The sequence below is a fragment of the Megascapheus bottae genome, chromosome 19 (assembly GCF_031878675.1).
Source record: "Megascapheus bottae isolate mThoBot1 chromosome 19, mThoBot2.hap1, whole genome shotgun sequence".
In the NCBI taxonomy this organism is placed as follows: Eukaryota; Metazoa; Chordata; class Mammalia; order Rodentia; family Geomyidae; genus Megascapheus; species Megascapheus bottae.
Window position 1 is genome coordinate 45,984,092 of NC_143527.1, and position 14,342 is coordinate 45,998,433.

Sequence of the window (14,342 nt, forward strand, 5' to 3'; positions counted from 1 at the left end):
TCGGGACCTCTTAGCGTTGCTGGCTATGGGTACGTGGAGGTCCGAGTTTAAACTCGTAATAAATGACACTTGCTTTTTTAGCTTTGACTATGGCCTCTGGTGGTCTTTTTGGGGTTCTAGGAATTTGGGTACAACAGAAGGAAGGAAGGAAAGGAGGGAGGGAAAGAGAGAGAGGAGCTGGGAACTTGGCTTAGTGGTAGAGTGCTTGACCTGGCATACATGAAGCTCTGGGTTCATTTTGGCACTATCACATAAACAGAAAAGGGCTGGAAGTGGTGCTGTGGCTCAAGTGGTAGAATGCTAACCTTGGGCAAAAGAAGCTCAGGGACAGAGTCCAGGCCTTGAGTTCAGGCCTCAGGACCTGGGGTGGGGGGGGGGGGGAGAAGGGAAAGAGGGGGAGAGGGAGAAAGAAAGAATGGAAGGAAGAGAAAAGGGAGAGAGAAGAAAAGAAAGTAGGGAGGGAGGGAGGGAGGGAGAGAAGCTAGCTGGTCTGTTTGTTTACTCCACTGTCTTCAGAGATTTAACAAGTAGGAAGTTTTAGAATCATAGTCAGAACATCCCCATAGTCCTTTACTAGCAGTATACCTTGGCTGCAGAATACCCTGATCATTTCTCCTCTGTAACTCCCTGTAGATATATTATTCAATCAACTACATTTTAAAACAATTGTAGTTCCCTGGGGATATCTGAAATTGATTGCAAAGAAAACCCTTTATTATGAAGAATTAAATTGTAATTCTTTCTGAAATGGTTTGGCCTGCAGGTTTTGAGTGATTACAGAAATAAAATGGTGCAAAGAAGCTTTCCTTTTCTCAGAGCTACTTGGAGTTGTTGAATAGGACCTAAGGGAGGCTATAGAGGTGAAATAAAGCACAAAATAAAAACTGGGAAAATGTGGCATAGAGAGGCATGATAACAGCAGAACTGAGTGAAGAAAGATACACTAAGCCAGGAAGATTTTTTTTTTTTGCATTCAATCTTCCCACCAAAAGACACAAGGAAATGAAGGTAAAATTATGAATAGAGGCCTGGCTTCAGTGGGTCATTCCTGTAATCCTAGCTCCCAAGAGACTGAGATCTGAGAATCAGGGTTTGAAGTCAACCCAGGTAAGAAAGTCCAAGAGATCTATCTCCAATGAATCACCCCTGAGATAGCCAGAAGTGAAGTGGTGGTTCAAGTGGCAGAGTGCTAGCTTTGAGTACAAAGCTCAAGGACAGTGCCCAGGCTCTGTATTCAAGCCTCAGGAGGACTGGCACACACACACACACACACACACACACACACACAGAGGCATATGAATAGAGGAAGAAATGGCACCAGTGGAAAGTACAAATGAAGACAGAGATGGAATAAAAGGAAAGAGTGTGAAAATAATGACTGAACTATGTTTACTAAAGGAAGCAATAGAAGAGAATTTTGCAGGTTTGGAGAAAATACAGGGCAATGTCTCTGGGTTAGCATTTTATGAAGCAGTTTATGAGTCCTGAAGGATGCGTTAAAAGGGAACATGAAATAGCTATATTTTCTGAGAGAAGAGCATCAGCAAAACTCCCTTATTGGAAAAAGTATACTAAAACCGTTAAAATCTTATATTGTGTTTATAGAAAATAAATAATTTCCTGAAAAAATATTGTGTTTCAAGAGCTTTTCCTTATCCCAAGCTATGCGTTGAGGCTCACATCGGTTGAAAATGCTCTCCTAAATTACCAAGCAAACTTGTCCATTCTGCTAGATAGAGCTGGCATGGCAAAATAGCTAAGGGCAAATCCATATGAAAACTAACTTGGTTAGATTTGAAGGAATAGCATAAAGCACACAAGTCTCTTATTTAAAACATCTTCAATAATGTGAGGTCACCTTATAAAACATTATTCAATACATTCTAATTGTGGAAATCTCTGTATATACACATTCTACAATAAGTCAACTTTAGAAAAGAATGAAAAAAAATCAGAGAAATGTAAAGAAAAGTTGAAGAGAGAAATAGAGGTCAAAACGCAATTAGAGAAAGAAATGAGGCAGAACACACAAAAAAGAACAAAAGAGAAAGCGTATCTTCTGAGACATTCAGAAGAGATTTCTGAGACATGCAGAAAATATTTCTTTAAAATGAGAGAACACTTGAAATGGAGATGGGCACAGGGTCCGGGCCTGTTTCCCAGCTGTGGGGAGGCACAATGGTGTGTGCTTGTCATCTCTAGTGACACACAGAATGAAAAGAACGGGGACTGAATATTAGCACAGCCTTAGCATAAAGAAAAACACTGCTTCTGAAAGAACAAGATGGGCACAGGTGGCTCTTAGGTACTCAGGAGACAGATTCAAAGCCTGCCTAGGAAAGAAATTCTATGAGCTCTCCCCCCTTCTCTCTCTCTCTCTCTCTCTCTCTCTCTCTCTCTCTCTCTCTCTCTCTCTCTCTCTCTCTCTCTCTCTCTCTCTCTGTCTCGTCAGTAGTGGGGCTTGAACTCTGGGCCTGAGTGCCCTGTGCTCTTCAACTGCAGGATATCGCTTTACCACTTGAGCCACAACACCACTTCTGGTTTTCTAGTAGTTAACTGGATTTTCACAGACTTTTGTTCCTGGCTGGCTTTGAACTGTGATCCTCAGATCTCAGCCTCTTGAGTAGCTAGGATTACAGGCTTGAGCCACCGAAACTCTTATCTCCAGGTAACCACCAGAAAAGCAGAAGGAGAGCTGTGGCTCAAAGTGCAAGAGCTCTAGCCTTGATGGAAGGAACTCAGGGATAGCACCCAGGCCCTGAATTTAAGCCCATGACTGGAAAAACAAAACTCATAAGTAAAGAGGGCCTGGAGATATGGCTTGAGTAATAGAGCACTTGCATAACAAGTGCAAGGCCCTGAGTTCAATCCCTTCTACTTTGAAAAGGGAAAAACAAAGGAGAGAAGAACTGGTAAGTTGAACTTAGGAAAATTAAAAGTTTGTAACCAAATATGGCAGTCCACACAGAAGAACGAGGAAGAAATGTATGAGTGTGAGGCCAGCCTGGGTTGACCCCAAATCCTGGGATACACAGGATGACTGTCTCAAAAAAGTTTCTGTTTCTAGAAAAAAATTCACTGATAAGAAAATTTTTTATAGCAAGCTATAAACTGAAAAGAAGTATTCATGATATAAATATCTGTCACATATATTCATAACTTGCAATCCAATAAGACAACAATGCAAGTAAAAATCGCCAAAATATTTAGTTTACAAGAGGAATATAATACAAACGACCTATCAGCATATGAAGACTTCCTAATGCTATTATTTATCAATGACATATAAGTTAAAAGCACAAGGAGACCTCAACTACATATTCAGTCAAATGGAAAAACTAAATGATCTCCAGTGTTAATGAGATGGAACGGGAATTTAAAAATGCTACAACCACTATGGAAAACATGTTGGTACTTTCTTATGCCTTTATATACCTACCCAGAGACTCATCAATTTCTCCCCTAGGTGAGACCTAAAGAATGGTAACCTTCTTCACACAGTGACTCATTGTGATTGGTGGTGGATGGTATTCTCAAGTTGAAACCTGGAAATCTATTGTCTTGGATGTAATTGCACATGTTGGAGCATATGCATGCCACAACACAGATGTGTGCCAAATGCTTAGCAACAAGGGATAGACATGACAGAGAACATATGATTCAACTTATGTGACATTTTAGAAAAGGCTCAACTAACACGTAGGAGGCAGAAAGCAGCTCAGTGGATGCCTACAACTTGGGATTTTGATTCCTGTCGCAGCAGGAGGACTTTGGAAGCTCAGTCAGGTACGGGGTACATCCAATCTGGTTCTAGATCCCCTAGGCCATCACCCACACTAGGAGGTGACAAAGTCAGTCTCGGCACTTGAACTCAGGCTTGGGGCACTGATGTCCTTGAGTTTTTTTCACTCAAGGCTAGCACTCTATCACTTTAGCCACAGCTCCACTCCAACTTTTTGTGGTTTACTGGGGATAAGAATCTCAAGGACTTTCCTGCCTGGGCTGGCTTTGAAACTTTACCCTCATTTCTCAGCCTTCTGAGAGATGAGGTAGCTAGAGTTACAGACATCTGCCATCAGCACCTGGCTAGAATGGCTGTTTTCAAGGATGCCAGTGAGAATGCAAATTACTGCAGCTCCAATGGAAATCAGGATGGTGGGTCACCAAAAAATTAAAAAGGAGAGCTCTTTTTTCTTTCTTTTTTTTTTTTGTGGGTCATGGAACTTGAACTCTGGGCCCGGGCGCTATCCCTGAGCTCTTCAGCTCAAGTATCATGGACTTTAATGCCTGGGCTAGCTTTGAATGGTGATCCTTAGATCTCAGCCTCCCGAGCAGCTAGGATTACAGGCGTGACTCACTGTGCCAAGCTGAGAGCTCTTATATCATCTAGCCATACCATTTCTCACGATAGTCCTAAAAAGCATCCATGTCAGCCTACTATGACACCTGTATTCCTATGTTCATCATGGAACCAGTCTAGGTGCCTACCAGTGGACAAAATGAATTAAATTTCTCTCTCTCTCTCTCTCTCTCTCTCTCTCTCTCTCTCTCTCTCTCTCTCTCTCTCTCTCTCTGTCACACACACACACACACACACACAGAAGATCACTGTTCCCATTATTGAGTAGGATGGGGGCATTAAAGGTCAGATGGTATGATGGTTGTCTTACTGATAGATGGCTATATTCAAATGTAATGGATTGGATAGAAAGTGAGTTGCCTTATGTGGAGGTATTTAAGTAAACAGAGTCAAACTATGCAGAACACTTAAGCCTCAGTTGTGAGAGAAGACTGGATAAATGATCTAAAGAACATGGCTTTCTATCATAGCGCAGTAAAAGGAACTTCTATTTTATATTAAGCAATTGATTACTTACCATTCATATTAAGAGACATACTAAGATTGAGTAGTACGATCAGCCTGTTCAAATAAAAGCATCTCCAGTAGTAATGTAAATTGGAGATAACAATCTAAGTGTTGGTGGCTAACACCTGTACTTGTAGCTACTCAGGATGCTGAGATCAGAAGACTGAAGTCAGCCGAGACAGAAAAATCTGTTATTAACAGCAAAATACTGGATATGGAGTTGTGGTAGAGTCTGTCTTGAGCAAAAAAGCCAAGGGAGAGCACAAGGCTCTGAGTTTAGGCTCTAATACCAGCACACAAAAATGATGATAAAATTGTAGAATGTCCAATTTACTGGTGAAATAAGCAAACTAAAACATATCCCTGGAATGACATGATTGTGATGGGAATAAAATGGCCACACACACACACACACACACACACAGATGCATTTAATGCCTTGCTTTTCAAAGGAGCTTCTGGCTTAACAGTAACTGCAGTATGGACATTACTGGGGAAGCAATCAGAAACCAAATATCAGGCTCTACTCCAGTCATCTGTGTCACAATGTGAATTCCAACAAGATGCTATGGGATTTGCAGATAGATTAATATCTGAAAGCAGTTCTAACATTTTGTTTGCTTTCCCCATAGGATGCCACCTACTCCCAGGGTATTAGTAATTTCTCAGGATAAGTTTAATTGAGGCTGAGGCTATTGTTACCTCTTTAATTAACCCATAAATCCATACGTCAGCAAATCTTCATAACAAACCTCTCAGATACCTTTGTCCTCACACTGCAGATGAAATTGAGAAAATACATAGTTATCCAAGGAAACACATCTAGTAAATTGTGAAGATATTCACTCATGTGTATGATATTTTCCCCTCCGTTCTCATAACATATAGCTTTCTCTTGAATTTAATTGTAGGGAATTGTTTGTATATCAGGATAATACAGCCTATTTTAAAATAATGTAGCTAGAGGCTGGTGGCTCACACCTGTGTCCTAGCTTCCCAGGAAGCTAAGAAAAAAAGCTAAGGGACAGCACCCAGGCCCCGAGTTCAAGCCCCAGTATGAGCATAAAAAACAAAATCAAAATAAGGCACCAGTGGCCCACACTTGTAACCTAGCTACTCAGGGGTCTGAAATCTGAAGATCGAGGTTTGAAGCCAATTCCAACAGAAAAGACTGAGACTCCAATTCACCATCCAAAAACCCTGAAAGTGGAGCTATAGTTTAAGTAGTAGAGACAGACCTAATCTTTAAAAAATTTTTTATTTTATTGTTGGGGTAATGTATAGAGGGGTTACAGTTACATTTGTCAGGTAATGGGTGCATTACTTCTTGAACATCAATACCCCTTCTCATGTTTTTGTCCCCTTTTCCCTCTCCCAACCCCTCTCAATCATCTTGTTTCCTCCCCTTTCCTTCCCTATTTCAAACAAACATATATACAATACACGAAATAACAAAGTCAGATATAGTAACCACATGAGATTTACCATAAGGGGAAAAAAGAGAAAAGAAATAACTGCACATAGTACATCGAGAACAACAATCACAAAGATAAACCTCATGTTTCCATACCCTAGAGTTCATTTTGTTTAGTCTTATCCTATATGATCATATGAACATAGCTTTTGAGCTGTTGTGATCCTCTGCTAGGATAGTCCTACATGTGTAGTAATTATTAGCAATGAGGGAAACCATGGAACCTATGTTCCTTTGGGTCTGACTTACTTCACTTAATATGGTTTTTTCCAAGTCTTTCCATTTCCTTACGAGTGTGGAGATGACATTCTTTCTGATGGCAGCACAGAATTCCATTGTATGTAAGTACCACATCTTCTTGATCCATTCATCTACTAAGGGGCACCTGGATTGGTTCCATATCTTAGCTATGGTAAATAATGCTGCAATGAACATCATTGTGCTAGTGGCTTTAGTATGCCCTTATTTCTGGACATTTGGGTAAATGCCAAGGAGTGGGATTGCTGGGTCATAGGAGAACTCTATGTTTAGTCTTTTGAGGAATTGCCATACTGCTTTCCATAGTGGTTGAACAAGTTTACACTCCCACAAACAGTGTAGAAGTGATTCCTTCTGGCCACATCTCCACCAGCATCTCTTGTTATTGGATTTCTTGATCATGGCCATTCTAACTGGAGTGAGGTAGAATCTCAAAGTTGTTTTAATTTTCATTTCTTTTATGGTCTGAAATGTTGAGCATTTCTTTATGTGTCTACAGGTCATTCTTATTTCCTCTTCAGAGAAGACTCTCTTTAAGTCTTTGGCCCATCTTTTAATGGGATGGTTGGTTCTTTGGAGATTAGTTTTGGAGTGATATATTTTAGATATGAGGCCTTTGTCCATTGTATGGTTAGTGAAGACCTTCTCCCACTCTGTAGGCTTTCTAGTTAATTTGCTATGTCCTTTGCCATACAGAAGCTCTGCAGTTTGTTGCAGTCCTATTTGTTCCAACTTTTAATTTGTTGTGTTTCTGGGTCTTTATTAAGGAAGTTTCAATCAGTGCCTGCGAAGGAGTCCTAGTGTATCTCCTATTCATTCTTGTAAAGTTTTCAGGTTATCTGCTTTGAGCCCTAATCTTGTGCACAAAACTCAGGGACAGTGCCCAGGTCCTGAGTTTAATCCCTGGGATTGATACAAACAAACAAAGAAATAATAAGGTTGTAAAAATAAAGGTTGTAAAAGAGCAGTTTAGAAGGCATAAAGTCTCTGGCCCCTGGGTATGCTGTCATTTGGGGATGAGAGCTCTCCATCCTTTCATGCACATAGTTTATCCGGCCCATCAGCTTACTTGCATCTTGCTACTGCCGAGGCAGGTCCCATCTGTGCAAGCCTGTTGTACCAGGTGCTAAGAGCAGTACTGACTGTGTTATGTCAAGGCTGCCCATATGCCTTCCTGAAAGCTGTAGTTCATGAGCTGGAAAACCATTTGCATTTTTCAGTCCATCAAATGGCTTTGAATCAAGCCAGTGCCAACAAGGATATTTGGAAGCTTTTTATTTGTCAAAAAAGTGGTAAGACTTTTAGTCTCCAACTAAATGGTTAAGAGATAATGAATCATACGGATTGTTTTATCTCCCTGATCATGACTGTTCTTGAAAACCCTACTCAGCTGCAAAAACAGGGAGACAAAACTCAAAGTAACTGACATCTCAAGCTAGAAGACCCTGTGTGCATGTGTGTGTGTGGCTTTAGATGTGGAGTTGCATGGACTTGTTATAAGCTGCGTGACACAATGTGAGCCATGCACATTGCTGAAACATTGCTTGGAGAATAGGCATCTTCAAATGAACAAAGAATTATAGGAGACTGAAGCCATTGTGGCGCAGGTCCCAGTAGCTTCAGGGTAGAAGTGAGTGTAAAGGCAGGCACACTTTTCTGTGGGAAGAAGCATTGTGTTTTCTGTTTAGTCTCACAGATGTTCTCACACATAAAGTAGATGTTGTTCACTCTGTTTTTCTGTCTGTAGTGGCGCTCCACTACTGGAAGTACATCTCTATTTTGGGCATTTTGGTGGTTACATGGAGATAAGAGTTTCACAGACTTTTCTGCCAGGGCTGGTTTTGAACTACAGTCATTAGATCTCAGCCTCTTGAGTAACTAGGATTAGAAACATGAGCCACTACCTAGTTTGCATGAGCTCATCCTTGTACAGAGTGAATGGGCTTTCTGGTGGAGGAAATCTTCCTTATTCAGAACCTTTTCCTCTGCCCTGACCCACCCAGCTTTCTCTAAAGGGACTGACCACCTTCAGGACATGCAAGCTCGGTGGCTATCAAAGCCAGAGTGACCACTAGAGAGCAGACCTGAAAGCTGGACCTTCCTCAGGAACTCTGTAGACAGACACCACTTTTCCTTTACACTCTCTTCCAGACAAACGAGAAGTTCTGGATCCGAATGGCTGGGTAACTTGATATAGCCCTTTTCCTCTGCACAAAGCTATTGTCTTTGCATTAAAACCAAACCAGAACAAAACTAAGAAGTCCAGGAGCCCGAGGCCTATGCCTGTAATTCTAGCTACCCAGGAAGCTCAGATCTGAGGATTAAAGTTCAAAGCCAGCTGGTGCAGGAAAGTGCATGAGACTCTTCCCTCCAATTAACCCCCCCCCCCCCCACACACACAAAAGCCAGAAGTGGAGCTGCGGCTCAAGTGGTAGAGCACCAGTCTTGAGCACAAAACCTCGGGGACAGTGCCCAGACGCTGAGTTTCAGTCCCAGGACCTGCACGCGCGAGCGCGCGCGCACACGCACACCACACACACACACACACACACACACACACACACACACACACACGCACACACGCACACACGCACACACGGACGAACTCATCTTAAATGTCAATCCACTATCCTCCCCAGGGGTGACTGACAGCAGGCAATTAGGAGCAATTAGCCGAGTCCCCTACCGGGAAGCCGGGCACTGGCGTCCTTCGGCGGTGGAAGTGCTGTGCGCTCCGGGAACGGCGGCGGCGGCGGCCACCGAGAGCGAGTTGGCTCGGGGATGAGGGCTGAACGGAGCGGGACCGCCGCCGCCGCCTCCTCCGCCTCCCCCCCCCCCCCCGCGCCTCCTCCGCCTCCTCCGCCCGCCGCCGTGCATTGTGGAGACCGCGCGCGCTCGGCCGGGACCGCGCGGCGGGGAGCTGTCCGAGGTGCTGACCGTCCCTCCCGCGCCCGGCGCGCCCTGCCAGCCCGGGGCCCCAGCCCGTTCCGGCTCCGCCCGCCTCTCGCCCTCCCTCCGCCGGCGGATCTTCCTCTCCTAAGCCCGCGGGCGCGACGGCTGGAGGAAACCATGGTGTTCGCTCCAGGTACGCCCGCGCCGAGCTCTCCCACCAGGTGTCCAGGCGGGGCCGGGACGCAGGGACGACCCGGGAGCCAGGCCTCGGCACGCTCAGGGCGCTCGGGGCGACCGGAGCGGCGCCCTCGCCCCTCGGCCGGCCCCGTCTGTCCTCTAACAGCCTCCCGCCCTTCCGCGCCGTCCTCCCTCCCGGCTCGTCCACACCCCGCCCGGCGCCGGCACCTGGAGGGCGGGGAGCCTCGTCCGCAGCGCCGGGGAGGGCGGGGAGGTGGGCTAGCCGCCGCTCGGGTGGCGAGCTCGCCCTCCGCAGAAGTGACCGAGGGACCCGGTTCCTCCCGAGGAGGTGGGGGCGAAGTGGGGTGAGCCCGGGGTGTGGTGGTGGGGGGACCCGAGACGGAGGGTGGCGGAGCTCTGCTCCTTCGGGAAACGCGGTCGGAAACTCTGGCCGGCCGGACTGCGGCGCCACCGGGGGCGCGGCGTCTGCTTGGAGCAGGGCGGTGAACGATCTCGGGGCTCTCCGCTGCCTTCCGTGGCTACAAGTTGGCGAAGAGTCAGCTGGGTGCGCATTCCCGGGGCGCTTCCCTTGGGGTCTGGGGTGCATGGGCGAGGGCAGGGGAGAAGAAGGGCAGCCTGGTCGTGGTCGCTGTACTTTGTATGTAGCTACCAAGCCCCTTCTCCATCCTCCTGATGACAGGAAGCCGAGAAGAGTGGGGGGCTACAACTCTGTTTGGTTATAGGTCTTACCGTGAAAGGATGGTTTCCATTTGCCCTAGTCATAGGCCACCGACAGCTGGGGAGGAGAAATAAAATTTTTATTTATTTATTTTTTTTTAAAGAGGGATAAATTGAGTCTGAGTTCAAGAAAATTCAGTTAGCCAAACTTGAGAAGAGGAAGCCAGCCCCTTTCACAGGCCAGTTTGGGAGGCAGGGTGGCTTGTTCCCTGGGCTCTGAGGCGTCCCACAGGTAGGGACGTTTGGAGGAATGCCCAGGAGCCCCTCTTTTGCAAAGCAGGATGCTCAAGGGATTGGGCTGTGTGTCCTGCCTGGAGAGGGGCTTTCAGTCCACACCCGAGCAGAAAAGGGAAACTGGAAAGCAACAATTCAACTTATTATCAGCTGGGTGCTGGTGGCTGATGCCTGTCATCCTAGTTTCTCAGGAGGCTGAGCTCTGAGGATTGCAGTTCAAAGCCTGGGCTGGAAAGTCCATGAAACTTTTATCTTCAATTAGTCACCAAAAAAGTCAGAAATGGAACGGTGGCTCAAGTGGTAGAACTGTTAGTCTTGAGTGAAAAAAGCTCAGAGACAGTGCCCAGGTTCTGAGTTTAAGTATACCAACACACACACAAATTATTAATTTAAGAAGTTGTACAAATGGGTTCCACCTCAACATGTCAGTTTCCAAGTATCATTCATCTTGAAATATCACCACTTTTGATGTTTTCTTTGAACCATGCCCATCCTTTCAAGTTAGCTGGTTCCATTTTTACATACATACATCAACTATTATGATTGTGTTTTCCCATCCTTCCACTCTCTATTCATCTGACCCTCTTCCTTTGACCAAATATGTCTCAGTTTCCTGAAACTCAAGGCTTGTAGTGCTCTACCATTTGAGCCACAGCAGGGCTTCCAGCCTTTTCTGTGTATGTGGTACCGAGGAATTGAACCCAGAGCTTTGTGCATGCTCAGCAAGCACTCTACTACCAGGCCACGCTTCTGGCCCTTACTTGTTATTTTTATTCATGATGGACCTAAGAATAAAAAAAAAATCCCGTAGTGAATAGTGAACAGTTTCTGAAAAGACTTCCAGAAATGTACCTGACTTAGGTGGTTCACAACTTGGACAGGTCTTTTCCATTTCATGTTCAAGTTTGATATGTGTTATCGTTTGTCTTTGGGGGAAAGTGGAAGTGGTTTGTAACATTAAAGATAGCCCAACTTACTAGGAGGGGACATCCACAGAAACCTGTAGAACATTTTTGAATCATTTCCTTAATTGAGATTTTTCTGGAAAAAACATAGGCATGTTTTACCTTCTCATCTATTGCTCATATAGTTTTGTTTGTTTGTTTGTTTTTGGCCAGTCCTAGGCCTTGAACTCAGGGAGTAGGCATGGTCTTTGAGCTTCTTTTGCTCAAGGCTACCATTTGCACTCTACCACTTGAGCAACAGGACTACTTATGGCTTTTTCTGCTTATATGGTACTGAGGAACTGAACCCAGGGCTTCATAATGTGAAGTAAGCCTCTTCCACTGAGCCACATTCCCAGCCCCTGCTCATGTATTTTCTAACTCAAACACTGATATTATTCTGAAAGAAGAAAAACACACACATACAAAACAATGGATTCTGAACTCTGCTAGATTTTCAGTAGTATATCCTTATTTCTAGCATATTGGTCTTACAAATTTCCACTATCTACATTGTAGGCTTCATATGAGTTGAGGCAATATTTTCCCACTACTTGCCTTTAAATGACATTGTGCACTCAGGATGGGAAAAAATGGACCATGCACTAAACTCATTCCAAAAAAAATAAAATTAAAATAAACAAAGTAAACATAACAATACATGATCCACTAGCAATTCATAAACTTAGATGAGAAGATATTGTACTCTTTAAAGCATAGTGGAGCTTTGCAGCTTTTAACAAAAGTAAGCAAGAACTGTGCAGTTTGGTCTTTGCTTCAGCTAACTGGCAGGCTTTTGTGTTAACATCGTATTTCTTTGTTCGCCTTAAAGGCAAGTTCCTGCCCAGAGAAATAGTGGCTGGAGAGTTGGAACAGGATTTTATATAACACTAGTTGGGATTCAGTCTTAACATGTGCTAAAAAAATACATTTTCCTTCACTTGTTTTAGTTAGTTGTGGCTGAAGAAAAAAGAGAGGATTAAGTTAGGCAGGGTCTTTGGGTAGGTCATTTTGTGTAAGGTGGACAATTTAGTTCTGTACTTTTTCTCTCTCTTGTCAGTAGAAGATGTTGCAATTGAGAGGATTTAAATTTTGTACATGTATTATTATTATTATTATTATTTATTTTTAGTGGGTCATGAGGCTTGAACTAGGCCTGAGTGCTGTCCCTGAGCTCTTCAAGGCTACTTCCCTATCCCTGGGCCTGGGCGTTGTTTCCAAGCATTTCAGCTCTAGGCTACTACCCTACCCTTGAGCCAAGCCCCACTTCCTATTTTCTAGAGGTTAATTGGAGATAAGAGTTTCAGGTCATTTTGTGCCTGGATTGGCTTTGAACCTTGATCCTCAGATCTCAGCCTCCCAAGTAGCTAGGATTACAGGAGTGAGCTACCACATCGGGCTGCATGCTAATTTTTAAACTTAAGAACAATGGGCTATGGCCACTAATATTTAATGATTTCGATACTTGAAGCCCATTTGCTCATTTCTTTTACCATATATGGGAATTTTTAAAAATTAATAAAAGTTAAGTTTAATAACAGCATAGCTGGGTGATGGTGGCTCATCCCTGTAATCCTAGCTACTCAGGAGGCTGACATCTGAGGATATCAGTTCAAAACTAGCCTGGGCATCAAAGTCCATGAGACGCCTCTCTCCAATTAACCATCAGAAAACTGGAAATGGCACTGTGGCTCAAAGTGATAAAGCTGAAGAGGCTCAAGGCTCAAGACCCACAATCAATTAAAAAGAAAAAGTAAAAGCATATGCATCTGTAAGGACTACAGATTTTTTTTTGTCAGTCATTGGACTTGAACTCTGGGCCTGGGTGCTGTCCCTGAGCTCATTAGTGCAAGGCTACCCTATCCCTTGGCCTAGGCATTGTCCCTGAGTTCTGCAGCTGAAGGATACCACCTTACTCCTTGAGCCACAGTGCCAGTTTTATGGAGTGGCCACCATACCCCGGCAGAACTATAGATTTTTTTTTTTTAAACAAAGTGTCAAGCTAACCTGGGCCACATAGCTTAGGCTAAGGGGAAAACAAAACCCCCTCTTCTTTTTATTCAATCTCTTTATTTCTCTTCCTGCTATCTCTGTACACTTGAAGCCAAGAGTTTCTAGAGAATGTGAGAAGAGTTACAAATATTTCACCTGGGGCCAAAGGAGAGGGATGAAAAAGCCTGTCTGGAGAAATCTGTATAATACTAAACCATTTATAATACTAAACCAATCTAGTTCCTTAGTCTGTGTTCATAGCAAAGGCTTTCATTTATGACTGGGAAGTCTTGAGAGGCTATGTCTGGATTTTCTCTATGGGGCAGCTGGTTTGGGAGGTGGGATATGAGGGCATTCTTATCTATGTATAGACAAATCAAAATGGAAGAAGAAAAACCACTGGTTACCAAAGTACAGAATGAAGCTACCATAGTACAGAAGAGAATGTCAGGGTCTAACTTCAGGAGGAAAAGGAAAGTGTCTTCACACTTTTGAGCATCTTTCACTGCCATTGCTACAAATAGTTACTCCTCCCTGGAGAAGAGGCTAATAAGTTCCTTCCTAAAACAGATGGAAAGTGAATCCACTAACACAACGATGTTCATTGCAGCACTATTTACCATAGCAAAGATATGGCTAACCCAGATGCCCCTCAGTTGATGAGTGGATCAACAAGATGTGGTATTTATACACAATGGAATTCTATGCTGCTGTCAGAAAGAACGACATCGCGCCCTTTGTAAGGAAATGGAAAGACCCAGAAAAA

At 44.0% G+C, this 14,342-nt stretch overlaps 1 protein-coding gene across 1 annotated transcript in view; it reads left to right on the top strand.

Moving 5' to 3' along the window:
* The first annotated feature begins 9,611 nt into the window (after nucleotides 1-9,611).
* Nucleotides 9,612-14,342, top strand: part of Akain1 (A-kinase anchor inhibitor 1) — a 40,153-nt gene continuing 35,422 nt past the window's right edge. The window contains exon 1 of the mRNA XM_090353603.1: nucleotides 9,612-9,684. Within this exon, the coding sequence (XP_090209729.1) occupies nucleotides 9,669-9,684 (16 nt within the window). The 5' untranslated portion in view covers nucleotides 9,612-9,668. The remainder of the gene's footprint in view (nucleotides 9,685-14,342) is intronic.